At 59.1% G+C, this 27,747-nt stretch overlaps 1 protein-coding gene across 2 annotated transcripts in view; it reads right to left on the bottom strand.

The window, feature by feature from the left end:
- Positions 1-325: 325 nt before the first annotated feature.
- The window catches only part of NOTCH1 (notch receptor 1), a 38,821-nt gene continuing 11,399 nt past the window's right edge, over positions 326-27,747 (bottom strand). The window contains exons 3-34 of one of the 2 annotated variants that reach the window (XM_084299136.1): positions 23,237-23,499; positions 22,572-22,910; positions 19,729-19,851; positions 19,350-19,583; positions 19,061-19,216; positions 18,784-18,969; positions 18,222-18,335; positions 17,461-17,574; positions 16,335-16,568; positions 15,883-15,993; positions 14,958-15,150; positions 14,725-14,870; positions 14,462-14,575; positions 13,529-13,648; positions 13,251-13,403; positions 12,657-12,885; positions 12,318-12,519; positions 12,005-12,158; positions 11,546-11,730; positions 11,241-11,373; positions 10,669-10,926; positions 10,456-10,568; positions 9,434-10,005; positions 8,299-8,727; positions 7,362-7,510; positions 6,535-6,751; positions 6,103-6,193; positions 5,665-5,830; positions 4,619-4,914; positions 4,152-4,299; positions 3,952-4,049; positions 326-3,608 (exon numbers count right to left, since the gene is read on the bottom strand). In XM_084299136.1, coding sequence (XP_084155262.1) covers positions 2,130-3,608; positions 3,952-4,049; positions 4,152-4,299; positions 4,619-4,914; positions 5,665-5,830; positions 6,103-6,193; positions 6,535-6,751; positions 7,362-7,510; positions 8,299-8,727; positions 9,434-10,005; positions 10,456-10,568; positions 10,669-10,926; positions 11,241-11,373; positions 11,546-11,730; positions 12,005-12,158; positions 12,318-12,519; positions 12,657-12,885; positions 13,251-13,403; positions 13,529-13,648; positions 14,462-14,575; positions 14,725-14,870; positions 14,958-15,150; positions 15,883-15,993; positions 16,335-16,568; positions 17,461-17,574; positions 18,222-18,335; positions 18,784-18,969; positions 19,061-19,216; positions 19,350-19,583; positions 19,729-19,851; positions 22,572-22,910; positions 23,237-23,499 — 7,519 coding nt within the window. In that variant the 3' untranslated portion in view covers positions 326-2,129. The remainder of the gene's footprint in view (positions 3,609-3,951; positions 4,050-4,151; positions 4,300-4,618; positions 4,915-5,664; positions 5,831-6,102; positions 6,194-6,534; positions 6,752-7,361; positions 7,511-8,298; positions 8,728-9,433; positions 10,006-10,455; positions 10,569-10,668; positions 10,927-11,240; positions 11,374-11,545; positions 11,731-12,004; positions 12,159-12,317; positions 12,520-12,656; positions 12,886-13,250; positions 13,404-13,528; positions 13,649-14,461; positions 14,576-14,724; positions 14,871-14,957; positions 15,151-15,882; positions 15,994-16,334; positions 16,569-17,460; positions 17,575-18,221; positions 18,336-18,783; positions 18,970-19,060; positions 19,217-19,349; positions 19,584-19,728; positions 19,852-22,571; positions 22,911-23,236; positions 23,500-27,747) is intronic. The other variant, XM_084299137.1, reaches the window with a different exon arrangement.

The raw sequence follows: 27,747 nt of genomic DNA, 5'->3' as shown, positions 1-27,747 counted from the left end.
CCTAATGGCAGAGGCAGCAGCAGCACTGCAAAGGATCTGGAGGCCAAGCGCCTCGCAGAGCCCCTCCTGCCCTGCTCACACCACACTTCACACATCCACCAGAGTTTGGCACGAGATAAAGAGAAAGCTTCATTGACCAAAGGCCCTCTCTGAGCTGTAACTTGGAGAACAACATCAGGAAAGTGCCAGTTCTTTGTGCCCAGACAGCCCTGCAGTACTGAAGGACAGCGGGTATCAAGCCCAGATTTCAGTCGATTCGTAACAAAAACACTAAGTTCCAGTTTTAGTAAAATCTAGATGCTGAGAAGCACCATTTATTGCAAATCAGTTAACCAAAAAAAAATACATCATTTTTGCAAACTACAACTTTGCATGTAGATAACTTTATTACAGAAGATATCTTTTCTTAAACTACACTCTAGTTTATAAAACATAGGAAGATTCAACACCACGTGATGTTTTTATCACTCATTTTAGGGATGTCACAATAACAGTGGTCTGAAATGTTACTAAGATGAGTGCTCAACAAAGCTTTGTGCCTTGAGAAATATCAGTTTTATTTGGCGTTCTAATAAAAAGGAAGGAGGAAAAGGAACCCATTTCTTAGGTTTTCTGGATTAACTGCACTCTATTTGCCTGTCCCATACACGTGTCTAGTCGGAGGGTGTCTGCTTGCCTTCGCACCCGAGCGAGTGATATTCCAACACCTCTATAAGGTGATATATTTATGATATATTTAAGACTTGCTCATTTAGATTTTTGAAACAAAATCCACCTTTTCTTTAAAAAAAAAACATATTTACAAACATTAAATCTGCCACAGGCTTATACTATATTTTACATGATACACAGACCGAGTGCACATCAGTATCAAAAAAGATGCATCACTCCAGACTAACAAGAACAAAATGTTAACGTTTCAGAGCACAGGCTCAGCTGTGCTGTCCTCGCCCCCTGCTTCGACAGCCCGGCGTCCCACGACACCCGGCCGTGCCCCTCGCCCAAAACCCAGCCAGGGAGCCGGGGGCACGGGCGAGCACGGGGTGGTGGCAGCGCTGTAATGCTTGGGAGTCTCGCTCAGGTTGTCTGCATTAATCGACACGCCTTCTTTAAAACAGGCAGGCCATCCTTAAAATAAGGATGCGGTTTACAAGTTTATATTGGCATTTATTTCTTAAACAGTTCCTCAAATGCAAACACAACAACATCAACAAGAAAAGAAAACACAGTAAAGATATTCAAAGTAAAATTAAGTCTCCTTTGTGTATAAACTCCACAGCTATGGGTTTGGTATACACTCCATAGTTATGGGTTTGCTGTCTTAGAAAGTTTGGCAGATACTCTTCTTTTTGGTGGGGAACAGTGTTCGTGTTATGTAAGGTTGTTTGTTTGTTTTGTTTTTAAGCCTAGATCCTGTTCTTACAGGTCCATAATCCTGATTTATTTATTTATTTTTTTAGATCATAAAAATCATTTAAATATATTTTTTTATATATATATAAAAAGAGAGAGAACAAAAATTTCTATTACCAAGGCAAATATACAACTATATAATACTGAAATTTAAACAAAGATTCATGACTGGTACCATAAAATGTCCTCTCAGATATAACAGCAAAGGAAACATTTTAAAGTACATTTTAAAAATCTGTCCGTGCTTAAATTTTCTTCCCCAAAAGGAGTGGTATTTTTAGTCAATTCTTTTCTTTTTTACATCTCTTTCTGACTTGAAAGAGAAAAAAAATAAATTAATGGCATTTCAGAATCCCGAATGGTTGCTTATAGCTTTACATAAACATTTTCTCTCAAAACAGCACAATGAACCCCCCAATCAAAAGAGAATGTCCTATAAAAACCTAATTTCTTGATTTCTTGAAACACAACTGGTGTCTCACATTGAGTTCTTAACAATAGAACATATAAATAAAAAGGCAGTGTTTCCATGTAAAATAAAAAGTACATAAATAAATACTAAAAAAAAAAAAAAAGAATTAATTTGTCTTTTTATTCTCGTATAAAAACATATTTAAAAAGGATCCTTTAATAAAAGCATCCAACGTCCTGTTAAGAAAAAAAAAAGATCTCTCTCCAGCTCCCCCCGCGCCGCAGCGTCTCTGAAAGCCGGCGTCTCACTTGAAGGCTTCGGGGATGTGTCCCAGCTGCGACTGCATGCTGGTCGGGGGGCTGGAGATGCCCTCGGACCAGTCGGACACGTTGGAGTGAGGAGAGGAGCTCGACCACTGGTCCGGAGACTCCGGAGAGGGCGTTAGGAAGGGGTGGTCGGGCACCTGGAGCTGGTGGCTGGGGGTGTTGTCCAAGGGGGAGGAATAACTGTGCTGGGAGGGCGGCGTGAGGAACTGCGTGGTGGTCATGGGCTGCGCGAGGGAGGACGGCAGGGAGGTGGGCAGCAGCTGGGAATCTTGCGGCAGGATGGTGTGCACCGCCATGGTGCTGCCGCTCACCGGCTGCAGCTCGGGCTGGCTCAGCTCGGTACCGAGGAAATTTTGGCCCATGTGGCCACTGGCGTTGGAGCCGGCGCTGTGATGCTGCTGCGGCTGCTGCGGTGGCGGCGGCGGCGGCGGCTGCGCGGGTTGCTGCGGGGGCTGCTGCGGCTGCATGCCGGGCTGCTGCAGCTGCTGCTGCTGGAGCTGCTGGAGCTGCTGGCTCTGCATCAGGTGAGGCTGGGAGGCCAGCCGGGTGTTGGGCATGGCCTGGTAGCTCATCATCTGCGACAAGCTGGTGGTGGGCAAGCCGTTGTGCAGGGAGGTCATCATGCCGTGCTGCAGGTTCTGCGTCTGCTGGTGCGTCCCCGGCTGCATGTTGCCCCGCAGGGGGTTGTACTGGTTCTGCACCATGCCCGTCTGCAGCCTGCTCAGCCAGTCGCACTGCCCGTTCAGGCCGGCGGCTCCGCCGACGGAGAAATTCATTGGGGCGTTGCTCATGGCTGTGCTGGGGCTGGAGACGGGGAGGTGCGAGAGACGCGGCGGCACCGAGTCGAAGGCCATCCTGCTGGAGTTTCCCATGGCCATATCCTGCTTCCCCGCCATGTTGAGGTGGTTGATGCTCATGTGGGCGTCGGGCATGCCCGGCAGGTGGTTCAGAGGCATGGAGGGGGACTGCTGAAACGGAGAGGTCATCAGCGGAGGAGAGGCGACATCTGACAGGTACCCGTGGGGCGACTCCAGGGAGTCCACGGGGGACAGCACGCTGGAGTTGTCGAGCAGGCAGCCTTTCCCATCTTGCGATTTTTTCCTCCGGGCTTTCAGGTCTTTGGCATCCTTGCCGTTGCAGCTCAGGCCCTTGGTACTCGGCTTCCTGGCCTTCTTGCCCTGGACGGCAGGTTTCAGGTTGCCGATGTAGCTGTTGGGGGAGCAGAGCGGTGGGGACAGGGTGGGTGCCCCCAGGGGGCCGTTGTGAAGCGGAGGGCTCCGCACCAGGTTGTACTCGTCCAGCAGCCTGACGATGTCGTGGTGCATGCGCTCCTGCGCGATGTCCCGCGGCAGCCGGTCCATGTGGTCCGTGATGTCGCGGTTCGCAAAATGGTCCAGGAGGACTTTGGCCGTTTCGTAGCTCCCCTCTCTGGCTGCGAGGAACAGCGGGGTCTCCTCCTAGGAACCCAGCAGAGACGATTAGGTTTGCGTTCAGATTCTCCTGGCTAACGCTTCCCTGAGCTCCATGTGGCTGGGTGCAGAGGCTGTAACTGACCTTCCTCTGCTGAGGCTTTGCTGCTGCCCGTTTTTATGCTGCTGAGCCACAGCCTTGTACTGATACCAGACCAGGAGCCCCACGAGTGCCCCAGAACACGCAGGGAGATGGCCACACTAACACTACATCAACCCCCTTACCAAGCACTGCACATCAGCATCACCCGCAACACCAAATCCCGCATTGCTTCCTCGAGCTGAATGCCACTCCTTGAGTCACAGCAGAACAACACAGTGAGCCCCCTACCTTATTGTTCTGCATGTCCTTGTTGGCTCCGTTCTTCAGAAGGACGACTGCAGCCTCAATGTTATTCACGGCTGCTGCCCAGTGCAGTGCTGACTTGCCTGCAGAAGAAGGCCAGGAAACACACCGAGTGTTAGCGAGAGGGAAGGGGACCAGAAAACAGCCCCTTTTCTTCGAGACTGTGTTTCGTTTGCCTGCAGTACCTAGATCATCCACGGCGTTGACGTCTGCGTGGCAGTTGATGAGATCCTCCAGCATGCCCTCCACAGCCAGGCGAGCAGCCAGGATGAGAGGGGTGGTCCCATCGTGCATGCGGGCGTCCAGATCGGTTGCCCTGTTCCTAATGAGGATCTGCCAGGACCGGGATGGAAGCACGGGAAGCACAAACGTCAGGCAGGACAGACAGCAGAAACACCCACGGCTCAGAACCCAAAACCCCCTTTTCCCATGGGCTGGTTCCTCCCATCCCCTCCCCGCCCTGGGTGCACATCAGGAGGGCAGCCCAGGATCGCTGCCTCGTGGGATTAGGGTGGCTCTGGTTATCCCGATTTCCACCACCTTGCTGAGGCAAACTGGTGACACTGGGATAAGATCCCAGCATGCCTGACCCATCGTGCAGCACGAGTACTTTCCACAGAAACCCGCTGGTGGAGGTGAAGGGATTGGTTACCTGGAAGACTCCTTGGGCATCGGCAGAGACGGCCGCGTGGAGAGGCGTCCTGCCCATGTTGTCCTGGATGTTTGCATCGGCGCTGGCTTCCAGCAGGCGCTTGGCAGCGTCGGAGCGGGAGTAGCGGGCGGCCAGGTGCAGGGCGGTCTCGCCCGTGCGGTCGGTCTGATTGTGCAGGCTGGCACCTTGGTAAATGAAGTCCGAGATGACAGCAGGGGCATCGTCCTCCTCTTCGCTGTTGCCAGTCTCCAGCCCACCTCCGCTGCACGAGGCGATCATGAGGGGGGTGAAGCCATCTGGAAAGCACAGGGGGGAAAAAAGGATTTATTTTTTGTACCTTTCCGTAATGCGGGCGGCTCAGCGAGATGTGCTGCCTGCAATAGATGCTTATTCTCATGGGTGCGTAAAGACCGAGTTCCTGACTGGCTCTGCACATCAAACATGAATATCCTTCCTCTGATATGGATGTGAAATTCCTTAGTGGTTATCTCACCGCTCGCTGGTTTTCCTGTTTCATCTGCTAGCCTGCACACTGCAACGTGCAAGGTGCAATATCTACGGGAGGTTGCTCAAAGCAAACTTTAGCGCCCTGCAGCGCAGCCTTAAATATTTTCAGTATTTGAGAAGACAGTTTCACAGAGGCGAGGAAGACCAAATGTTTGAAATCATTTAAAAGTCTAGTAACTATTATCAGAGTTAAAAACCTGAAAAGAAAACTGTTAAATGTGCAGTTTGGTGGGAGGAGAGGAATCTCGGAGTGGCAGGGAGGGAAGCTGGAGGATTTAATAGGCACTTTTCCTCTATCCTCTGGTTTCCCTCTCTGTGATCGAATAAAGAGATCATATGGAAAGCAAAATTTGGCAGGGTCTCTCTCATGCAGAACAGCAATCGTGCAATGCAGAGCGGTGAGCAGTGACTGTGACATGGGGCTGAGAGGGCAGGGACAGGAGCATTAGGAACAGAGCTGGGCAGGTCTGCCTGGGACTGCCCATCTGCAGGCAGTTGGTGAGGATTTTGGATTAGCCACGGCGAGGAATCTGCCTTACCGGGACCTCTCACGTTGACGTCCATGCAGTCTGCATCGATTTCACCCTGCGGTGGAGTAGGTGCCATGGAGGATATGCGGAGGTCGGCAGCATCCAGGTGCTGTTGGGTCCACTGCCTGTGGTCCGTCTGATCGTCTGAATCAGGCAGCATCGCCTGCTCCTCGAACTGATGGAGGACAAAAGGGGATGAGCACCACGAGAAACACACAAAAAACACACGAGGGGGGAGCTGAGCTGCAACGGAAAATCCTGCAAGCCACAAAGGTGGGTTTGCCATCCAAGCAGGTTTGGAAAGCAGCTTTTGGAAGAGGTGAGCAGCACAGACCGGGCCCTGAAGGGGAATCTGTTCTGCTGCTTTCCCAGTGCTCTGCCCCTCTGTGCCACAGCCGAGCGAGTGACGGCTTGCAGCACAGCAAGGAAATCCTGCAGGTAGCTTACCCTGAACTTCTTGGTGTCCAAGGTCTCCTCATCACCCCACTCATTTTGGTTGTCATCCATCAGTGTGCCATCTGAAGCATTTTTGAGGGGTCTTGAAAAATGAAACCATGCAAAAAATCAGCTCCTGATACATGACGGGCTGTGCTGATTTATACACACGCACAGAAGGATCAACAAGAAGATTTTCAGCAAGTTCCCCTCAAGGCACCTTTCATATTTTACCAAGTGCAAACGGATCAAGAATCATTTAAAAACCTCCTCCGCGCTAGAACGTGGTTTTCCCCATGCAGAACAACACGAAACCCGATTTTTCTCCTCCCAACTAGGATGCTAGGATGCACTAGAGAACAAAACTCTGATGGGATCCCTCAGAAGAGCCCCCAGACAGCCCCACTCCGCTGTGGTTAAGAGGCTAACACGCAAATTACTCACTTCAGTCCAACAGAATCCTCCCCAAGCGGCTCTCGTCGCTTCTTCTTGCTCGACTCTGTCACTTTGAAGCCCTCTGGGAACCAAAGCTGCCCATGCTCCCTGCGCCGCTTACGAGATACCAGTACTCCCACTCCAATGAAAGCAAGCAAGACCAGCACAGCTACCACCACGTACATAGGATAGAGCTGGGAGTTCCTCGTGGGCTCGGCCGTTTCACCTGAAAAACAGTGGGGCACAAGGAGACGCTGAGACATTAAGCTGCATAGCAAACCAGTGACAGAGTGGAAATGAAGCAAAATTAGTTAATAAAGGTACCGAAGGCTGATCTAAATCAGCCCCCCCCAAAATAAGGTCATTTTATACGCTATTAATCAGAATTGCAAACTATCGGCAAATTCTCCGCTGCACAAGCCAGCCTGCATCAGGAGACAGCTTTACTTTTTTCTCCTTTAAGGAAAAGGATTAGCAAACTTCAAATCATTGCGCTCGCATTGAGCTGTTAAGACAAAAGGATTTAGGGGGGATTTTCAAGATACAAACTTCAACTCCTTGCATGTCACTGATTGATTGGAGCCGGTTGGGCTGTGCTTTTTTTAAAACTTTTATAGTGATAATGATTTTGAAATAAACCAGGAATAAGCAAAAATAAACAGTTTTTTTTTTTTTTTTTTGCATCATTTTTTAAAACAGACTTAAAAAACAAGGTGCAAGGTTTCAAAACCAGGCTGCGCTCAGCTGTGGCATCTGAGCCGGCCGACAGAGAACGAAACAGGGATGAGACTGGGAGGTTTCAGCGCTCTCTCCCCCAGCCGCCCAGCCCTGCTTACTTTTAACGGCTTCTATTTTGTAGGGTATGTTCAGGTTGCCAAGGGAGGCCAAGGCACCCAGGAACGCCGCCACGTCGGTTGCACTCTGGAAGCACTGGGAAGACGACTGGATGCACTGACGGTTATCAATTTCCAAGTAGACGATGGATCTGCGAGAAGGGTCAATGAGAAATGAGGTGCGAAGATCACACCGAAAGGCAGGCAAGACCCGTCTCCCTCCCCTCCTTAACCCCCCATCAGTGGGAATTAGGAGGTGGGAACCCATTTCCTCGCTTCTCCGTGGCTTCCCTGAGCTCACACTGGTGGTCTATTGGATTTATCTCATTGAACATGACAAAGCCTGGCTCCTTATCCATGGGAATGCGGGGGAGTCTCTGCTTCGCAATGCTTTAAGAGTAACCAGACACCAGAGTGTCTTAAATCACGCTGCTTGGGAGCCTTAAAACCTTTCAGATCAGTTTCGCTGCTCGAACTCCTTTGCTTTTGGTGACTTTTGATTGAGCCCACAGAGAGGGAGAAGGTTAGATCTATATGTTTATACCAGAGGTCTCCAAACACAGTTTGCAGCGATTGAGCTTTACAACAAAGCTCTAGGAAGCATTTCCCAGGGAGAAACTGAGGCTTAGCTTAATGACTTCCTGCAGTCAGACAGACGGTCAGGCCAGCCTCGGCTTCCAGGTCCCACCCAGCCCAGCCCGGCTCCCAACAATGCACAAGACTCCTTCAACCGTGAGAGTCGGCGCAGCATTGTGTCAGCGATTCCTGAGCGATCGCTCGCTTTTCCCACACGAGAGCAAAATCCGGTTTCTATTCACACAGAAAGCAACGTCTAAATACAATTATCTGCCCTACATCCTCTTCTTTATGGCGTGTTACTATTATCAACACACAGAACAAATGCTGCTCGGCGAAAAGGAACCCGCCTGGTGCCCCTTACCCTCTGATGTCCATCTGGTCGAGCTCTCTCTTCTGCCTCCTGCCAGCCCGGGAGTAGAGGCTGGTCTTTACTTTGTTGATGACAGCACTGGACATATCGGACCAGTCCTCTGTTGACCTCTTGATGTAATGCTTCTTCAGCTCCTCCTCGTTGCCGTAGTAGGGGAAGATCATGTACTCCCCCTTGGAGTTCTTCTTGAAGACCACGTTGGTGTGCAGCACGCGGCTCAGCTCCCGCAGGAAATTGAAGGAGTTGTTCTTCAGGTTCTCGGGGGTGATCAGCACCACCACCACCAGGGTGCCGTCCGCAAGCTTCTCCGGCATATTGTTTGCACAGTCCAGACCATCCCATTCGCACTCAAAATTATTGCAGCCCTGGTCGCAGTGACCATCTGAGAAGTGGTCCTTGCAGTACTGGTCATACAGGGGGCTGGGCAGGAGAAAAAGGAAGGCAGAAGAATGAATTAGGCTAAGTATTGTGCATAGTACCTGCCTGCTACAAAAATAATTTGTGCTTCACAAAGAGCTCTGCTTTGGGTCAATACTCTTTATCCTAACGAACATGAAAGTGATTTACACAGAAGGGATCTGTTCCATGCAGGACTGCAAAGAATTCACATCTGGGGTGAAAGGCAGCAGCTGTGAAATTGTTAAGTCACGATTTAGATGCCAGAAAGCGGGGACAAATTGCAGTGACTCAGAAAAGACATGGGGACATGGAGTAGTTACTTAGACCAGAATTTGTCCAGAAACCTGGGATTAAGTCCCTGCTGTTGCCAAAGACAACATTTGGTAAATGCCTGGACCTTCGTACCATGTTTTGTGGTTGGTCTTCCATCCGAGCTCTTACTACACTGAAACTCCCTGCATCACTACTGCGAGCTGCAAAATGCACTTTTGTGGCACAATACAGACCAGGGCAGAGAAGCCAAACACAGAAAGCTTCAAAGGATACACAAAACACTGTAAGACCACGGGGAAACGTGATCGCTTGAGATGCAGCCCCATGTGCAGGAGAAGAGAATGAAGAGAGCCAACAACAGCTCTGCACTGAGGAGCTTGAGCAGATACAACCCGAAGATCTGAGAGATTGAGGCTTTAAATCAAGAGGGTCAATGAGCAGGAGGGGCACTTACTTGCACTGCCCTTCGTACTTCTGGCAGTCGAACCCATCGTACAGGCAGCCCGCGTTGTTGCACTGGGAGTCGCACTTGCCGTCGTTGAAGTACTTCCAGCACTGCAGCGACTGCGAGCAGTTCTTCCAGGGGTCGTTGAAGTTGAGGGAGCAGTCGCCCCCGTCCCAGCCGCAGGCGTGGTTGTTGCACTTGCCGTCGCAGATCTTGTTGCCGGCATAGCCGGCGCAAACCGCGATCTCGCACTTCTCCTCGATTTTGGGTGGGATGATGTCCTGCCCGAAGCCACCTTGGAAATCGAAGTCGAGGATGTGGCAGTTGAGGCCGTTGAAGTTGGCGGGGCAGTTGCAGTGGTAATAGGGGGGAGCGTCGCTGAGGAACTCGCAGGTGCCCCCGTTGTAGCAGGGGTTGGAGGTGCAGGGGCTGCTGGCCGGGTACTGGCACTCGGGCCCCGTGAAGGCCGGCGCGCACATGCACTTGGAGCTCTTGTGGATGGAGATGCAGGTGCCGCCGTTCAGGCAGTGCAAATTCCCGCAGGTTCGGGAGTCGTTCTCGCAGGTGGCACCCACGAAGCCCTGGGGAGGTGATGGCACAGAGGGAGTGAGAATAAAGCGATGCTGCCCCGTGTCCTACACCACGTGTGTGTGCTGGGAAACTGAGCACAAACCCAGGGGTGATCAGATAGACCCGGCCAGGGCACGGCGCTGGTGCTTCCCCTGAAACTAGTGATGGGCAAGGATAATCTAGGATGTGAACCCCATTAGAGCATCTCCTGAAAATGAAGGGAGCTCTTCTCCATAGCTGCCTGCTCCACCTTTATGTGGTGCAAATCATCGTCCACCAACGAGATGGCAAGGAGCCTGTCCTACAGAGCTGGGCGTCACAGGGTGAGCCCCCTCCTCCTCCCTGACAGGCACCACATCCCCTTGGGGACGAGGAAAGTATGGATACATGGATATTCCCCTTCTCTGCGACCTGCAGGGCCCATACAACGTGCTCGGAGCTGGGGAGCAGCAGGCACCTACCGGGGGGCACTTGCAGATGAAGCCACGGCCGGTGTTGCTGGCCACGGCGCACGTCCCCCCATTCCTGCAGGGCTTCCCCTTGCAGCCGTCCACCACGGTGTCGCAGCGACGCCCTGCAGAGGGAGAGAGGAGGGTGTAAGGGGGCGCGGGGAGGCGTGCGAGGTGCTCGGGGCGGCCAGGCACCGTAGGGAGCGGCAAGGAGGCGGCGCTCACCTGCGTAGCCAGGCCGGCACTCGCATTTGTAGTCATTGACCCGCTGCACGCAGTTCTGGGTGCCGCGCGCGTCGCAGGGGTTGGACAGGCACTCGTTGACGTCTCCCTCGCAGCGCTCCCCTACAAAGCCAGGGGGGCAGATGCAGCTGTAGCCACCTACCCGATCCGTGCACTTGCCATTGTTAAAGCACTTGGGCCCCAGGGTGACAGGATCAAAGAAAGGGCTGCAGTCATCCACATTGATCTCACAGTGCACCCCTAGAGAAATGGGGGAACAACCCACACAGCTCATCAAACAGTATCGGGGTGCCCGGTGGTCCCTCGTGCGAACCTTCCCTGCACAGGGGCTGAGCCTGACCAAGTCAATGGCAGTCTGAGCCACCGCTCTGGCGGGAAGCACGCAGCACCGTGCAGCTCGTGTCCAAGGTTGCGTGGCCTTGATGGCTAAGCTCGCGAGCAAACACAATCCTCTATCGTTGCGTTTGCTTCTGCTAGCCTGAGCAGCTAATGAGCAGATACCGAGGATATCTGCATTCAACCCGCTAATGCCCCAGCCTGGGGAATTAATTTACCTTGGGTTCCTCTGGGGCAGGAGCATTTGTAGGTATTGATGAGATCGATGCAGGTTCCTCCGTTCTGGCACGGGTGGGACAAGCACTCATTGATCTCCTCCGAGCAGTTAACTCCATGATAACCAGCCACGCACTGCAAGGAGGGAAGAGGGGAGCTGTCAGAGATGTTCACCCCACTGCCACACAGATACACAAACAGCTGCTCTATTCCTGCCCCTGGAGCTACCACAACCCCCAGAAAGGGCCCAACGCAGCCCTCGCTGCCCTCACCCTGCCCCACGGCACCGCGTGAGGCCAGCACCCACCTCGCAGGAGTAGCCTCCCAGGTAATCCGTGCAGGTGGCTCCATTCTGGCAGGGGTTTGGGGAGCACTCGTCCACCTGCTCCTCGCAGTAGCTGCCGGTGTAGCCGGCCTGGCAGCGGCAGAAGTGAGTGTTGCCGGTGTCCACGCAGAGCCCCGAGTTCCTGCAGAGGTGTGCGACGTCGATACCTGCCGGGGAGAGCACCGAGAGACACGGGGACCTCAGTGACACCCAGGGCCAAGTCCTGGCCACCCTTTGCACTGTGTCCCACCAGGAAATGCAGCCCCAGGGCGGTGGGTGCACAGGACAGCAAACCCTGAGATCGCTCTGTGCTGTGCAAAGGTCCCCACCGAGAGACCTGAGCGTGGTCCCCACTGAGAAACCCCACCTGGAGCCCAGCACGGGAGATCTGGGGGACCCTCCAGCCCTGTGAGACCCTACATGGCTGGGACAGGGACACACCTTGCTGCTTTGCAGCCACCTCGCAGGAGACACTGGGGACGTCGCAGTAGAGCCCGGTCCAGCCGCTGTTGCACTCGCAGCGGTACAGGTTGTTGGTCTGCCAGCACTTCCCTCCGTTCTTGCAGGGCGAGGAGTCGCACCAGCGCACCAGGTTCTGGAAGGGGAGAGCAAGGGATGGAGTCAGGACCCCGCAGGGCTTCTACAGGACACAGACCCAGCCCTGCACCCAGGGCAGTGACCCCCAAAATCCCCCCGGTTGGCATGGACTGACAGGACCATGGGCAGTGCCCACGACCGCCCAAGCCTCCTCTACCTGGCAGTTGAGCCCGGTGTATCCCTGGGGACACGTGCACTTGTACGTCCCGTAGCTGTCCTGGCAGGTGCCCCCGTTGAGGCAGGGCTTGGAGTCGCACTCGTTGATGTTGTGCTCGCAGTAGCTGCCCGTGAAGCCGGCCGGGCAGAGGCAGGTGAACGTGTTGATGCCATCCACGCAGGTCCCACCGTTGAAGCAGGAGCTGGGAACACAAACACCGCATCCATGTGAACCAGCGCCGCTGGCTGACGTGACCCCAGCCCCAAAGCCCCCCACGGACCCACGGGGCTCGTAAGGGACCCTAGGACAGCACGGGGACCCCCTCGCACGAGGCAGTACCTCTCGGTGCAGTCGGGAGTGTTGTTCTCGCAGTGGATGCCGCTGAAGCCGGAGGGGCAGGTGCAGGTGTAGCTGTTGACGCAGTCGGTGCAGTTGGCACCGTTCTTGCAGGGGTTGCTGGCGCACTCGTTGATGTCCTCCTCGCACTTGGGGCCGCGGAAGCCGGCCAGGCACTCGCAGAAGAAGGTGCCCACGCTGTCCGAGCAGGAGCCACCATTGTGGCACGGATCTGGACAGCAGAAGACATGCACGTTACCACACAGTGGGTCCAGCCCCGGTGTTACCCACACACACGTCCCCCCACCACGCCGAGGGATGGGACAGAGGCCAGCCCAGCCCCAGCTGGGGACTGGGAACGCGGAGGGCACGTGGGACACGTTTGCTCACTGCCTGCACGTCACCGTCCCCCCCAGCCTCCTTCCTGCCAGCTCCCACCTGGCCCGGATTGACGCAGCTCCATCGGGACGGGATGGAGACGTTCCCAAAGGAACGGGGCCGACCCAGACCCGCACGGGGCGGCTGACCCCAACCCCAGGAGAACGGGGAAAGCCTGGGGCTAAAACCACGACGCCGGGGGGCTCCCCTTGCTCTTACTGGGCTGGCAGTCGTCGATGTCGGTGTCGCAGTTGCGGCCGGCGAAGCCCGCCCTGCAGAGGCAGCGGTAGCTGCCGTTGGTGTTCTGGCACGTGGCCCCGTTGCGGCAGGGGCTCTTCACGCACTCGTTGATGTCGATCTCACACGTCTGACCTGCGGACACAGCGGGTCGGGTACCCTGAGCCGGGGGTGCTGCTGGACATCCCCGGGGATGGGTGCCTCGCCCCGGGCGCCCGCCGCAGCCCGCAGCAGGGCAGCGCCCTCGCAGCAGCGCCCACCTTGCCAGCCGGGCGGGCAGCTGCAGGAGAAGCTCTCGTAGTCCTCCGACTCCCGGCACTCGCCGCCGTTCTTGCAGGGGCCACCAGCACACGGGGCCAGCACGTCCTCGCAGGTGGCTCCTGTGCAGGCACAAGTGGCTTCTGGTTGCCCCCTCCCAAATAACGGGTAGTCCAAGTCCCCACGGTCCCTGTTCACCCCCCCTGGGGATGCTGCCAGCCCTGGGTGCCCCCATCCAACCCTTGGGCTGCCTCCTCTGTCCCCGAGCCCTTTGTGACCCCTGGCCCCCCAGGAGCCCTTTAAACACTTGAAATCTGGGCTTCGTTAAAGGGCCACTCGTTTCCTTTGGAAGGGAAGCGCTGCTTGGGGTGGCTTTCCCCCTTACGCTCCCCCCCCTCTCTCAGCTGCTTTTCCTGTTTACGTCCAGCCAAGGGACACGTTCCCTCCGAACCCTTATCTTCCCTGTCAGCCAGTATCTCCCGAACTGGCCTTTGCTATTTTCCAGAGCCTTCCACTCCCTGCCTGCCCCTTTCCACCCCCCCCCCCGGGGGTTTCTATGGCCACTGCCGAAGGCAGGAAACGGCTCAGAGCTTCCTGCAATTGTGCTCCGGCGGCCGCTCTGCGCGAGCGGAAGCGGGAGGACGGCAAACAGGAATCGGCTCAGCAGAACCCCCCCGGCCCCCGGCCTCGCCTCGCTTTTTCCAGCAGGGGCACCGGGGCGAGCGAGCAAACGGGGCCCCCCCTGGCAGCGGGGAGGGCTCCCGGTGGTGATGCCGAACCCCTGCCACCACCTCGGTGCCTAAAAGGAGGAGGAGGAGGGAGGAGGAAGCTCTGCCCGGCTGCTTCCCGAAGCTCCTCGGTGTTTCCTCCAGCTGTGCCGTGGCACGGGGAGGTGGAGATGTGAGCAGGAGGGGCGCGGGGTGCTGCCCCCTCACCTGTGTAGGGCAGGAGGCAGTTGCAGGTGTAGCCGGCCACGTCGTCGATGCAGGTGCCCTGATTCAGGCAGGGGTTGGAAGCACACTCGTTGATATTGGTCTGGCAGTTGGGTCCTAGGAGGAAAAACAGAAATGCAGGTGCAAAACTGGCCCTGACAGAGGCGTGCTCGTGGGAGGAGGGGAGCCTCCTGCTGTCGGCTCAAGCTGGGGGAGCCCAGTGACATCTCCCAGGGCTCCCACCCCTGTCCCAAACACGTCCTTACCGCTGAACCCTTCCCTGCAGGTGCAGATGTAGCCGCTGGTCATGTCCTTGCAGGTGCCACCGTTCATGCAGGGGTTGGATTCACACTCGTTATTGTTGATGTCGCAGTTTGTCCCGCTCCAGCCCGGGTCGCAATCGCACCGGTAACTTCGGGGAAGAATTAAGAGTGTAAAGCAGGGGATCTGGCCTGACCCAACGTTGCTGGTCCCAGCAGCCCCCGTGCCCCCAGCCTACCCGTTCAGCCCATCGTGGCATCTCCCGTGGATGCAGGGGTTGCTGTTGCACTCGTTCACTTCGGACAGGCACTTGGGGTCGTGGAAACCCTCGGGGCAGAGGCAAGTGAAGCCGTTTATGCCGTCCTTGCAGGTGCCCCCGTTGTGGCAGGGGTTGCTGGCGCACTCGTCGATGTTGATGTTGCACATGCGCCCTGGGAAGGGGCAGCGAAGCGTTACCTCGTGCCAGGAGCCTCCTGGGGGCATGGAGCACGCGGCTCCCCCCCAGCCACACCGAGAGCAACCATCAGAGCTCGGATCTCTGGGCACACGTGTGCCAGCCAGGTACGAGCAGGCCTGCCCCTGGTGTAGGGTGATTTCACGCCGCTGCATCGCCCTCCTGGCTTAATTAAATGCAGCTGGGAGGGGGTTGTGCCATGGGCTCTTTTGGTCCAGGAGGGAATAAGGAAGGGAGGCAGTTTCAGCCCGTAACCCTACCTGCCGGGGCTGACAAAGGAAGGCTTTATTGAGGGCTCCTGGCGAGCAGGAGCACAAAGAGCCGTGCGGCCCTCGCTGCCGCGAGCGGGGAGCCAGCGGGGTCTGCTGCTATCAAAGCCGCTGGCTTTTTCCAGTGGTGATCAAACAAACCAGTCAGACAAGGCAGCAACCCGATACCCATGGGAGTGGATGCACCGGGAGTCGAATTCCCGGCACTGGGACCCCTTTGATTTTTGGCTTGAGCTGGGATCGCCCATTTGGACACGCAGGGGGTCCGGGCTGGGGTGGGAGTGCACGGGCACGGCCCCCCTGGGACCTCGGTCACCCTGGCTGCTCCCCACCACAGGAATCCCCCACTGGAGGACAGCAGTGCCATAGCTCCTCGCCCCATCCCTGTGTCACCCAGCGTGTCCCCATTAGGGCCAGGCCACCTCCGTGCCTTCCCTCACCTGTGTAGCCCGGCTCGCAGGTGCACTCGTAGCCATTGATCTTGTCGATGCACTTGCCGTAGTCGCAGGGGTTGCTGGCGCAGTCGTCCAGGTTGATCTCGCAGTTGGGCCCTAGAGGAGGAAAGCAGGGGCGTGAGGAGCTTGTGGGGCCCCGGCGCTGCTGACGAGGCAAAACAAAACCCCAAAACCCGCGGGCAGGCCCCGCCGCGCTGCTCCCCGCTCCACAACAAAGAGCCTCCCCCGCAGGCAGCTTCCAGGCTCCCGGCTGGGGCGCGGGTGTTAAACCGGGAAAACTCGTCCTGGCCGAGGACACCCCTGCCCGGGGCCGTCCCCAAAATCGGGGTGGCTGCTGGCGGTGGCCCAGGGCCTCCCCGAGCATCACGGTGAACCTGTCCGGGGATGGGACCAGGCACCTCGCTGGCACGGCTGCCCCGGCCGCTCCCTTTGCTCACCTGTGGTCCCCTTGAGGCACAGGCAGTTGTAGGCGTTGTTCCTGTCCTGGCAGGTCCCCCCGTTTTTGCAGGGTTGGCTCTGGCACTCGTTGATGTTGATGTCGCAGCGGTGGCCCGTGTAGCCGGGCTGGCAGAGGCAGGTGAAGGAGGCAATGCTGTCCTTGCAGGTCCCGTAGTGGCACGGGTCGGGGTCGCACTCGTCGATGTCGATCTCGCAGTGAGCACCCGAGAAACCTGGGGGCAGACGGGGGGACGTGGGGTGAGGATGGAGAGGTTGTGGGGTGAGGATGGAGGATGCAGGGTGATGATGGAGGGATGGAGGATGTGGGATCGGGTCGTGGGATGCTCCTGCCCACCCAAGGCGGGTGCAGGGCAGCACCCACCCTCTCCACCAGCACAGCAGGAACCCCCTGGGGATGGGGTGCAAGGGGTTGGACCCCCCCTGGCTGTGGGGCCTTTCAGAGCCCGGCTCGCGGGCTTTGTCCCGGGGCGCACAATGCCCTGCATTAAGCCAGCTCGGCTGAGGAGCGGGGCCCTGCGTCTCGTCCCGGAGCGTGCGGGGGGGCCGGCCGCATGCACCCCCGAATAATCACCCCCCCACACACCCCCCCGACAGATCCTATTCTCCTGGCCGGCTCCCTCCGCGACGGGCTGGGGGTGGAGAGCCGAGGACAAAGTACAGCTTTGACTAGACCCCGCCAAGCCCACATAGCAGCTTTTCATCGGGGCTTGGCATTAGCAAGACACTAATTAGAGGCCATTCAGCTGGAAGATTTCTGGCGGGAGCTGCTCCACAAAAGAGCCACTGTTTGCCACCAGGGCTCGAGCCATCGCTCTGTGCAAGGGCTCCTTGGGTTTCGGTCCGCGAGCCCCCTGCACCTTGCGTCCCCATAGAGGCAGCTTTATTCCTTCCTTCCTTCCTTCCCCCTCGCCTGCCGCAGCAGGACGGGTGCTGCGGGGCCGCACCTCATTAGCGCGCCGTGCTCGTTACGCCCCGTACGGGGCTGGCTGGAAGCAGGGATTTGGGCACTTTCCTCGTTAATAGCTCATGGCTGTGGTTTTATGACACTTTAGGGGGCAGGAGGGGGGCTGTTCCTCGCGTGGAGGGGACGTGGGGACCCCTCACCTTCGGTGCACTCGCAGCTGTAGGTGTTGGGGCCGTCCACGCACTTGGCCCCGTTCTTGCAGGGGGTGCTGGCGCACTCGTCGATGTCGAACTGGCACAGGTGCCCGTTGAAGCCTGAAACGGAGGCAGAAAGTTGTGTCCCCGTGCTGTGGATGGCCAGACCTGCCGGGGGGGGGCTGCCCGCCGCCCCCTCCCTGTGCCGGGGGCAGGTCCCGTGTGTGCGGGGGGCCCCCCACATCCCAGCCGGGTCTCCATGGGGACGGCTGCGCGGGGCCCTGAATGCGGGGCTGCGACCCGCCATTGAGAGCATCTTATTTACATCTCTAGAGGAGCAAAGTCTCTGAACTTCAAAACCTCCTTTCACAGATTAACCGTCTCCCCATTCTCTGCTCCACCCCGTGACTTTGACACCGCATTCAAAGCGGCTGGCGAGACCCCCCCCTCCTCTCCCCAGCCTCCCCCCACCCCGGCCCTCTCCTTCCCAAAGAGGGGCCTTTTCAAGTGCAAAGCCGAGGGGTTTAATCCTCCTTCCCCTCTCCCATGGCTCGGTGGAGCATCGCCTGCATGGTGCTCATGGAATGGGATAAACCTCCCCAAAAGCTCCTGTCCGCGTGCGGGGCGATGCTGCTCGCCCTGAGGTTTCTCCACCAGCATCCCACATCGCTGCAGAGGGGAGCACAGCCCCTTTTTCCCAAATTTCTGGCACTGTCAGGCACAGGACACGCGATGGCTCGGTTCCCAGCCCGCTGGGTGCCACGTACCGGTGGGGCACTCGCAGTGGAACTCGTTGATCTTATCCAGGCAGTTGCCGTTGTGCAGGCAGGGGCTGCTGGCGCACTCGTCCGTGTTGATCTCGCAGTAGACGCCCTCGTACCCTGCGGACAGACCCACCAGCCCCGTCAAACTCGGTGGCACGGGGCACAGCAGGACTGGTGCCCCCTCCGCATGCAGGTTCCACCAGGAGGCACTGGGGTTTTATACAGACAGCCCAGGAGCTGTGCTCCAGGTGATGGGAGCCCGTCCAGCCTTACGCACAAATTTCTGGGTGGCCATCCATCAGGGATTGCCCTACCAAAGCCAGCAGGGTTGGCAAGAGGACGGGTGTGGAGGGCTGGTGGTGCCCAGCTCCCCGCTCCCCTGCCCCCATTGCTATGGGATGCTGCGCCGAGCACAGCACGTTTCTTTTCAGTGCTCCCACCCCAGGCTCTGAGTGCAAATCGATGCTGAGCTGCTGCTCACGGGCACCCGGAGCCTTCCCCTGCCTGCACCCAGCACCCAGGGGTGCCACACACACAGGGGCCACGGGGCCACCTGCCCACCTACCGGGCATGCAGATGCACTGGAACTCCCCGATCTGGTCCAGGCAGGTGGCATCGTTCTGGCAGGGGTTGGAGAGGCACTCGTTGACATCTATTTCGCAGCGAGGGCCTGAGTAGCCCTGCAGACACTGGCACTGGAAGGAGCCCTGGGTGTTGATGCATTTCCCCGCGTGCTCGCATGGGTTGGCTCCTGCAAAACCCAAGAGTTGCTTCCAGGACGTGCTCCCAGCCGCAGCGAGCTCCCTCCTCTGCTGCACGAGGGGCTGGCACAGGGCACTCACCCAGCGAGCACTCGTCCACGTCCTGGTTGCAGGCCGGCCCCATGTACCCCGAGGGACACGTGCAGATGGCTTTGCCGTTGACGGGGTTGGTGTCGCAGTTGGAGCCCTCGTTGCAGGGGTTGCTGATGCAGGCGTCATCCAGGTGGCACAGCAAACCTGGGGAGCAAACAGCAAGCACACGTCAAGGTGCTGGGCACACCAGCTGCCACGCACTGAGACCTCTGCCATCAGCCAGGGGATGCTCGGGGAGCTGCCACCCCGCACCCCGAGCACCGGGGTCGCCCCTCACCTGTGCGGCCGTGGGGACACTCGCAGTAGAAGGAGGCCACCCGGTCGTGGCAGGTGGCCCCCTGGAAGCAGGCGGCCATGGCGCAGTCGTCGATGTTCTCGCTGCAGTCCTCGCCCGTCCAGCCGTTGACGCAGACGCAGTTGTAGCCGCCGTGGTTGTTGTGGCAGGTGCCCCCGTTCTGGCAGGCGTTGGGCATCAGCTGGCACTCGTCCACGTCCTCGGTGCAGTACTGGCCTGCGAGGGACAGGGACACGGGGCTGAGGTTGGCATGGACGTGCTCCCAGCGGCTTGGTGCTTGCTGCTGCGCTCAGCGGAGTGGGACACCTCTCCCCAGCCACCTCCCCAGCCCCCAGGACAGCCCTGCCACCCTCGCTGCTACCTGTCCACTCGGGCGGGCACTGGCAGTTGTAGGTGTTGACGCCGTCCACGCAGGTGCCCCCATTCCTGCAGTTGTTCCCCGGACAGTCGTCGATGTTCTCCTCGCAGTTCTGACCCGCGAATCCTGCACGAAGGAGACAGCCGAGGTGCCACCAACCTCCAGCCTTCATCCCGTGCCCCTGCCCCAAAAGGGGAACAGCCCCAAAGCCCCGCAGGGCTCCCTGCACCGAGGCTGGGGCTCGGGAGCTGCCCTCCCGCCGCCCTCCCCGCTGCAGCCGGTTGCTCATTAGCAGGCAGACAGCCCGCCAGGCGCTCTCCACCCTGCCTCCTTTGAAGCCAGCCGCCCGGTTTCATCTCCAGCCCCGGCCCGCCTCCTCCGGGGCTGCTTCCCGACACGCACATTACCCCGCAAGGGAGCACTCGCCTGGGCCTGGCAAGCGGCTGCATCCCCTACGCGGGGCAGACGGGCGTCCCCAGCACCCCCGGCTCCGAGGATGCTCTTCCCGAGCAGCGGGGGCTCCGCTGGGGATGCCGGCCCCGCCGACTCCACGGCAAGCTGGGATGAACCGGGGCTGCTCCCACCACCGCTCGCGGCAGCCAGGGCTGAATCAGCCTGTTTTAATTTCGCGTTTCAAGAGCCTCACAAGCAGTGCTTCCCCCAGAGGGGAATTCTTCGCTTCCAAAAGTCTCTGGCAGCGCGACCCACGGCCCCGCGCGCGCTGCGCTGCTCCCCCCCAGCTCTCCTCGCCGCAGCCCGGCCGCTCAGGTTTGTTTTATCGCCTCCATCTGATAGCACACAGCCCCTGTGTAAAGACCTCTCCCCGTGTGCAGCAGGAACGAAACAGCCGGGAACTTATCAGGAGATCTGCCGAGCCACCCTGTCCCTCTTGGTTTGTTGTTCGTCCTTGCTCCAGGGTTAGAACAATCGCAGGTCCTTGCTCCGGGGACCCACAGCTTCAGCCCCGCTACAGGAGCAGCAGCAGCAGTGATTTATGATCGCTGATAGGAGCCCAAAGCAGGCAGCACTGCTCTGCCCCCTGTTTTTAAGCAGCTGGGCTGAGACCGAACAGCAACCACCGGCAGTGTCCTGGCTACCAGCATTAACTCGTTTCGAGCCACCTGAACGAGTAATTAGCACTGCAATTACTTTAAACTCCGGGTTACATTCTGCAGCGATGGCACGATAAACCAGAGGAGATTAGTTTAACTTGAAGAAACCCGGGAGGGCCAGGCCTCCCTGGCAATGAAAAGGGGACATTGTTCCGCACCGGGCGCGCTGCATACCAGCGTATCAATCACCCTCTTATCATGAGCAACCGGCCCCCGGTTCCTCGTGCCTCTGCCCAAAGCCTCTCTGAGCGAGCCGTGCACGGCGGCAGAGGTGCCGAGGGACCTCCAAATCTCCCCGTTGGAGCCCCCCTGCCTTTCCGAGGGGCCGTGCCACCCCGCGGGAGGCGAACCGGCTCGTGCAGCATGCAAATCTCCCCGCAGCCGCCCGCGAAGCCGCAGCTGGGTGTGAACGTGCTGGTCCCCCAACCTCCTTCCAAGGCAGGGATGCTCCCCGGGGCGATTCCTCACCCCGCCGTGCCCGACGCCCAGGCTGCTGGGGAGAAAAGTGCCTCGTCAGCAGTACGGCAGGGCAGCGCCGCTCCTGCTGCCACCCGGCACCTGCCCGGCCCTGCGGCAGCACCGCGCCGCCCTGCCCACGCTGGGAGCTGCTCCCGTGGGAGCTGCTGGCTCGTGGCTCGTCCTGGAAGGAAAGGTTTCCTTCCCCGGGTCAGCCCCAGCACCTCGCTGCCTGTGAGGACGGGAGCATTGCTCCAGCCTGGGCAAGCAGGCGTGGAGGGGAAGGAGAAAATCCTGCAGGGCCATGAGTGTCTGTAACAGTTACCACAGCCAGAAGCTTGGGAAGGGCGTTGAGCCTCTAGGTTCTGAGTCTGTGGAAGCCCAAGCTGAGATTCCCTCATGCTACCTTGCTCTCTTGCATCTCTCCCCAGCAGCAGCCCACACCGCTGGCAGGAGGCAGGGACAGGGATGTGGGGACGTCTCTGCCAGCTGGGACACCCCGTCCCCACCCCGTGCAGAGGGATGCTCCACGGTGTTGGGGCAGGAGGGAGCATGGGGCTCCCCTGGGAACACTGAGCACCATCTGGGGCGCAGAGCAGAAGAGCCGCTCACCTCTCATCCTGCCCCAGCCCCTGCTGGGCTATGGGATAAAACAACCCCATGAGAACCTTCCCAGGCAGCTCACTGCTGCTCAGGGCATCTCTCCCCAGGAGAGGACACAGCTGGTGGGGCTGGCTCGGGTGACAAATGGCTCTGTCCTCCTGGCAAGCAAAGCTCAGGCACCACACTGCCCTGCGTGCACCGAGCTTGCCAGAGGGAGCAGCAACGAGCACGGGCAGGGTCTCCCTTCCCCAAGCCCGCCTGCACTCAGAAACTTTCCAAAAGAGCTATTCCGGGACAATTATTCCATTCTGGAAGTGGATTAAGCTAAAACGGAAAAAGGCACTCTTATTCTGGAATATGAGCATCCGCAGAGGGGCCTCTGCTGAAGCAGTTGTTTGGGAAGAGCTATTTTAGTGAATCACCAAGTATAAAAAGCCCCCGGCTGACCTCTCTGCTAACGGCACGGCTGCCCAGCATCTCCCCAAACGCACCCGGGGCGGCTCTGCTCCGGCCGCTTGGTTTTTGTCACTCCCCGGAGCTGTGACGTGAGCAAAGAGCTGAGCCACTACGTCCTCGAGGAAGCAAACCGGGGGGAAAAAAAAAAGCTACAAAAAAGGGTCCCCGGCCCCCTGCATCCCCAGCACCTCTTTATGGGAGCAGCCAGCGGGCGCCTACCTGGCAGACACGTGCAGTCGTAGGTGGTGTCCCCGGTCTGGCGGCACGTCCCCCCGTTCTGGCAGGGCGAGGGGTTGCAGGGCACGTAGAGGTGCTCGCAGTTCTGGCCGGTGTAGGCGGGCTTGCAGGAGCACTGGTAGGTGCCCACCTCGTTGGTGCAGCTGCCGCCGTTCTTGCAGACGGGCGGGGAGATGTTGCACTCGTTCACGTCCTGCTTGCAGTTGGCGCCGTGGAAGCCGGCCGTGCAGCGGCAGACGTAGTGGGCTTCAAAGGGGACGCACTGGCCCCCGTTGGCACAGGGGTTGGAGGCGCAGGGGTCGGCCTGCTGGCAGCTTTTACCTGGGGAGGGAGGGAGGGAGGGAGGGAGGAGGAGGAAGAGGAGGGTGAGGATGCGAACCACAGCTCTTGGCGCTGGGAGTCCCGGCGCACAACCACGCTGTGTTCATAGGGCATGCAATTAACTCCCCCGACCTTTACCCTTTTAAAACCCCCACCAGTGCGGGATTTTTGCAGCTCACCGGCCACCTCCACGCCCAGCACTGCCAACCCTCTCCTCTCCCAAAGCTGCAGCACCGGTGAAAGCATCAACCAGCACCGGGGGCAGCTTTCCAGGAGCAACCCCCAACGAGGATTACATCCATCCCCGCTCCCCGCAGCGGCCTCACCTGACCACCCCGGCGGGCAGCGGCACTTGTACTCGCTGAGCGTCACCAGCTCGCAGGTCCCCCCGTTGCGGCAGGGGTTGTTGAGGCAGGCGTTCTCGCGGGGCGTGAGGCAGAGCTCGTCGGTGAAGCCCAGGCTGCAGGCGCAGGTGTAGTCCGCGGTGCCGCCGCGCACCAGCGGGGTGCAGGTGCCGGAGTTTTTGCAGGGGGAGCTCTGGCAGGGGTTGGGCAGCTGGCACCGCTCGCCCACGTGGGCGCTGCTGCACCTGGGGAAGGGGGGGAAAAAAAAAAAAAAAAAAATAAAGATGTCATCGATCTGACCCAACCCCGGGGGGGGATCGGGGTGCCTCGGTCGGGTACCGGCACCGTTTTCGGGAGCGCGTGTGCGCCACGCGGGCACGCTGCCCGTTGCAGCACGGCTGCTTTGGGAGCTTGCAGGCTCTACCCCGCCGGCTCCGGGCCGAGCTGCACCTTGAGAGAAGAGGAAGATGAAAGAGGCGCCTGGAACAAAGGCTTCCCCCATCAAGGGGCCTGCGCAGACTTGCAAAACCACAGTCTCCAGGGCCGACATCCTGCTTTTCAGCGCTAAGTGCTTTTTTTTGCTCCCCCCCCCCCCCGCCCCCCTCGCCCAAGAGGAAACCAGGGCCCAAGGGGGGACGCGGCGGCTCACCCCACGCTTGCGGCTGGAGCACGGCAGAGCCGGGAGCAGCGCACCCATCCCCGTCCCCCCCCCCATGCAGACACCCCCAAATCTGTCCCAGGGGGAAGCCCCGGGGCCGAGCGGTGCAGGACGGCCGCGCGGCGTCACCTCCGGTCTCTTCGGGGGGGGTCCCTGCATCTTTTCCCCTCCCTGAGTCCCAAGAAATCAGCCAAACGTCAACAACCAAACAACCGCGGGCTCGCCGTCGGCTGCTAACAGGTGGGGCACGGCCCAGCTCGGCGCAGCTGAGGTCTTCCCCCAAGTTAAACCCTCGCCAAGCTCCTGGCGGCCCCGCAGCTCCGCATGGGGGCCCTGAGAAAAGGCCCCGCGCCACGGCCACCGGCTCAGCCATCTGTCACCAGCAGCCACGAGGCAGGGACAGGGACGCGGGGCACGAGGGCAAACCCTGCAGCCGTGGCTCCATGCCACCTGGAGAGGCTGGGAGGGAATAACCTAGACGGGGACCTGGCTCTGGGAAGGGGAGGACAGAGCCGAATATTGAACGGAGAGCCCAGGGATGAGCCCCTTTGGCACCTCCCTGGCACAAAGCCTCTTGGGTTTGCAACTCGAGCTGCCACTCGTTTCGTTTCTCCCCTGAGCAGCTCTGCTGGTGGCACACCGCTTCCCAAAACTGCGCTGGTGCAGGGAGGGCAGGGCAGGAGCCAGGCGATGCCGCAGCCCTGTCCTGCACCAGGGTGCCACGCTCAGCCCCACGCCGGGCTGCCGGGCTCGTGCTGCCATCAGGGACCTCGTGAGCAGAAATAAACGAAGGCTAATAAATAATAAGACAGCTGATGCCTGGGGAAGGCGCTGCTCTGGCAGGGCTTTGGCAGGACGGGGCTGGGGCACCTGCTGCGTGCTTGCACCCTTGGCCACAGAGCTGGTGGCACCTCGTGTCCACAAGGCACAACGCACCCGGGGGCGCGCTGGGGTCAGACAGCCCCAGAGACCATCCTGGATAAAAACACAGCCCGAGGACCCCAAAAGCCTCACCCACCAGCCAGTCCCAGCCCCGGAGCCGCCGCGCCGTGCCACAGGCAGGACCACGTCCCTGCCCTGCTCCCCCTCTCCTCTCCTACTTTTTTTTTTTTTTTTTACTTTTTTTTTTTTAACCCAATTCTGATTTCATTGTTGGGGATTGTGTGAGAATTTGTCCGGATTCGGAGCCATTTTGAGTTAATGAGACGGCATTATCCGGGCCAAATGAAAAAGAAAATGCGGACAATAATAAATCAGGGCATCTGCTCGGCACACAAAGGGCGGCGGGGAGCAGGTGTGCATCCTAATGAGGCACAGCAGCTGCCGGCGCCCGCGGATGGACGGACGGACGGACGGTGCCCGGCTCGCCGGCGGCTCCGAGCCCGGGGCACCGCGGCCGTGGGGGCGACGCCGGCGCTTCTGGGTGGCTGCGCCGCGGCCCCGCGCGGGGGGAATGCGAAGGGGCCGGGGGCTGCAGCCGCCTGAGAGGGGCCCATTGTGCGGGGCCAGGCGAAGGCACGCCGCCGGCACAGCGCTCGAGTGTGCAGTCATCTGTTAAACCCCCCCCCCGCCCTCTACCTCCCCATCCCCGCGGGGCCCCCCCCCGCCTCCCCGCACCACACACGCTTTTTTTCTTAAAACAATCCTGCGGGCGCTCTCGCGGCCGGCTGGCGGCTGGGGAGGCAGCGTCACGAGGTCCTCCGATGGGTAAAAAAAAGAAAAAAAATAAATAAAAAAAGAGGGAAAATAAAAGTGATGCAGGACAAAGAGCCCGGGGACAGCGCGGGAAGCGATGCTCTGCCCGGGGCTGGGTGCGCGGCACGGCGTGGAGCGGAGGGGGAAGCCCTCCCACCCCATTAGGTTTTGGATCTTTTCCAATTCCAAACGCTGGCAAAAGGCGTTGGGAGCTCGCCGCCGGGAAGCTGGAGCAGGGCAGATCCCAAGCGGAGCTGCAGGATGGTCATTAGCGGGGAGGTTAATTAGCGATCGCAAGGAACTCACCTGGGGAGGCAGCCGCCCCCCTGCCTGGAGGCAGAAGGGAGCTTTGGGGCCTTTTGCAGCGCTGCCTCGCTGCACTGAGATGCTCACACACGTCTGTGTGACTTTTTTTAGGGCCCTCCTGACAGCAGCACCAGCTCCCACCGAGCCAGAGGCGTCAAAACTTCCAGCCAGGCACGAGAGAGCAGGACGGGCAGATTGGGATACCGAGCATCAGATTTCCCTTCCACGCAAGGGAAGTATTTCCAGGCACTGGGAGGCACTGGTACAGCAGCCCTAAAGAAATAATACAACGCAGGCACCCTCGAAAGCCACCTCTGTCCCCGTCACACCCCACGGAGGTCGCGCAGACGTCGTGCTGCTCCTGCCCGTGCTTGTGACAGCACGTCTGGTACGAGGTGTGGTGCGAGGCCGGGCAGAGCACTGCTGGGGATGGATTTCAGTGCCCACAGCGCTTTAAAGAGCCCTGGCTGCAGATTGAAGCCAGGATCCAGGCGGTGCATGCAAAGCACGAGATCAAACCCCGGGAGATGCAGGCAGCGAGCACCCAGTGGCTGCTTTTCAGCTCTCCCAGGTTTGGGAAGCCCGGAGTCAGCAGCGCCGGGTCCAGCTCCCGGCCTCGCTCGGGCACGCAGCCTGGCTGCAAACCTCACCGCACCTCCACCTACTTCAGGGGCTGAAAACCTCTCCTGAAGTCCTGCCCAGGGAGCAAAGCTTCGCTTTCTGCAAAAAAAAAAAATAATAAATCTCCTCGCTGGCGGTGCTGCCGGTGCACGCTCGGGCGCTGGGTGCCGCCGGCCCCGCGGGCTGAGCGCTCAGCACAGGGCAGATCACCCCGTGGTTTTTCCTTTGGCATTTCCCAAGCAAGGGCTACGCAGTCCAAACCCAAAGCAGCTTCTGGAAATTAGCATAGGAGACATGAAAGCTAGGCTTTAATTAGAGATTTAAGTGTTGGCAGAGGACGGGGCGGGTGCTTCGGCATCAAAACATCTCCGAAGGGCCACCAGAAACTGGCTTCAACCTGGCCAAGCTCCGTGGGGGCTTGGGAGCCTCCTGGATGTCCGTGATCCAGTCCCCATCCCCAGGGATGCTGAGTGAGCTCCTTGCAGGCACGAGCAAGCTGATTTACACCCCCCGAGTACCTGCAGCTCCTGCCCAGCCCCGGGACTTTGTGCTTTGGGGTCGAGGCAGAGGTTCTGGGGGGGTTTCCCACCAGGTTGGGCTGCTCCACGCCATCCCCGAGCACAGACCTCTGCGTGGAGACGGCACAGCTCCCGACCCAGACATCTCCAGCACGATTTGCAGGCCTCGGCTGAGGGCAGACAGCAAACCCCCCCTGGGACGGCCTGGGAATGGGAACAAGCGGCCCCAAACTCCCAACCCGCTCCCAGCGCCGAGCCCAGGCCAAATCGGGATCTGCTCGGCGCGGGCACGTGCGTTTGTTGTGTCTGCTGGACATCCTCCGCGAGCCACGAACCACGGCAAAACGCTGCGGCGATCCAGCAGGGCTCCAAAAAAAAAAAAACAACCACCAGGCTGCTCCCCGCGGTGCGAGCCGCACGCCAGGCTCCCAGAGCAGGGCTGGGGGGGGCGGGATAAGTTGGGGACACCCCTCCTGGCTCCAGCTTCGTGCATCCCATCCCGCTGCCACCCTCTTTGTCCGCAGCGCGCGGGCTTTTCCCCGGCCCGCCAGCAACAGGTCCTGTCCCCGGCGCGCTCCCTCCGCAGCAATGCGGGCACTGAAAGCATCCCGAGGCAGATGTTCCTGCGACCTTTAACCCCCGCCTAATTCACGGGGTTTTGGTGTTTTCCTTTCCGCGCTAAGCTGCCATCTGCC

Source organism: Netta rufina, assembly GCF_964035555.1.
Source record: "Netta rufina genome assembly, chromosome: 20".
NCBI lineage: Eukaryota > Metazoa > Chordata > Aves > Anseriformes > Anatidae > Netta > Netta rufina.
Note: the sequence above shows the minus strand (reverse complement) of the source record. Positions and strands in the feature narration are given on the sequence as shown.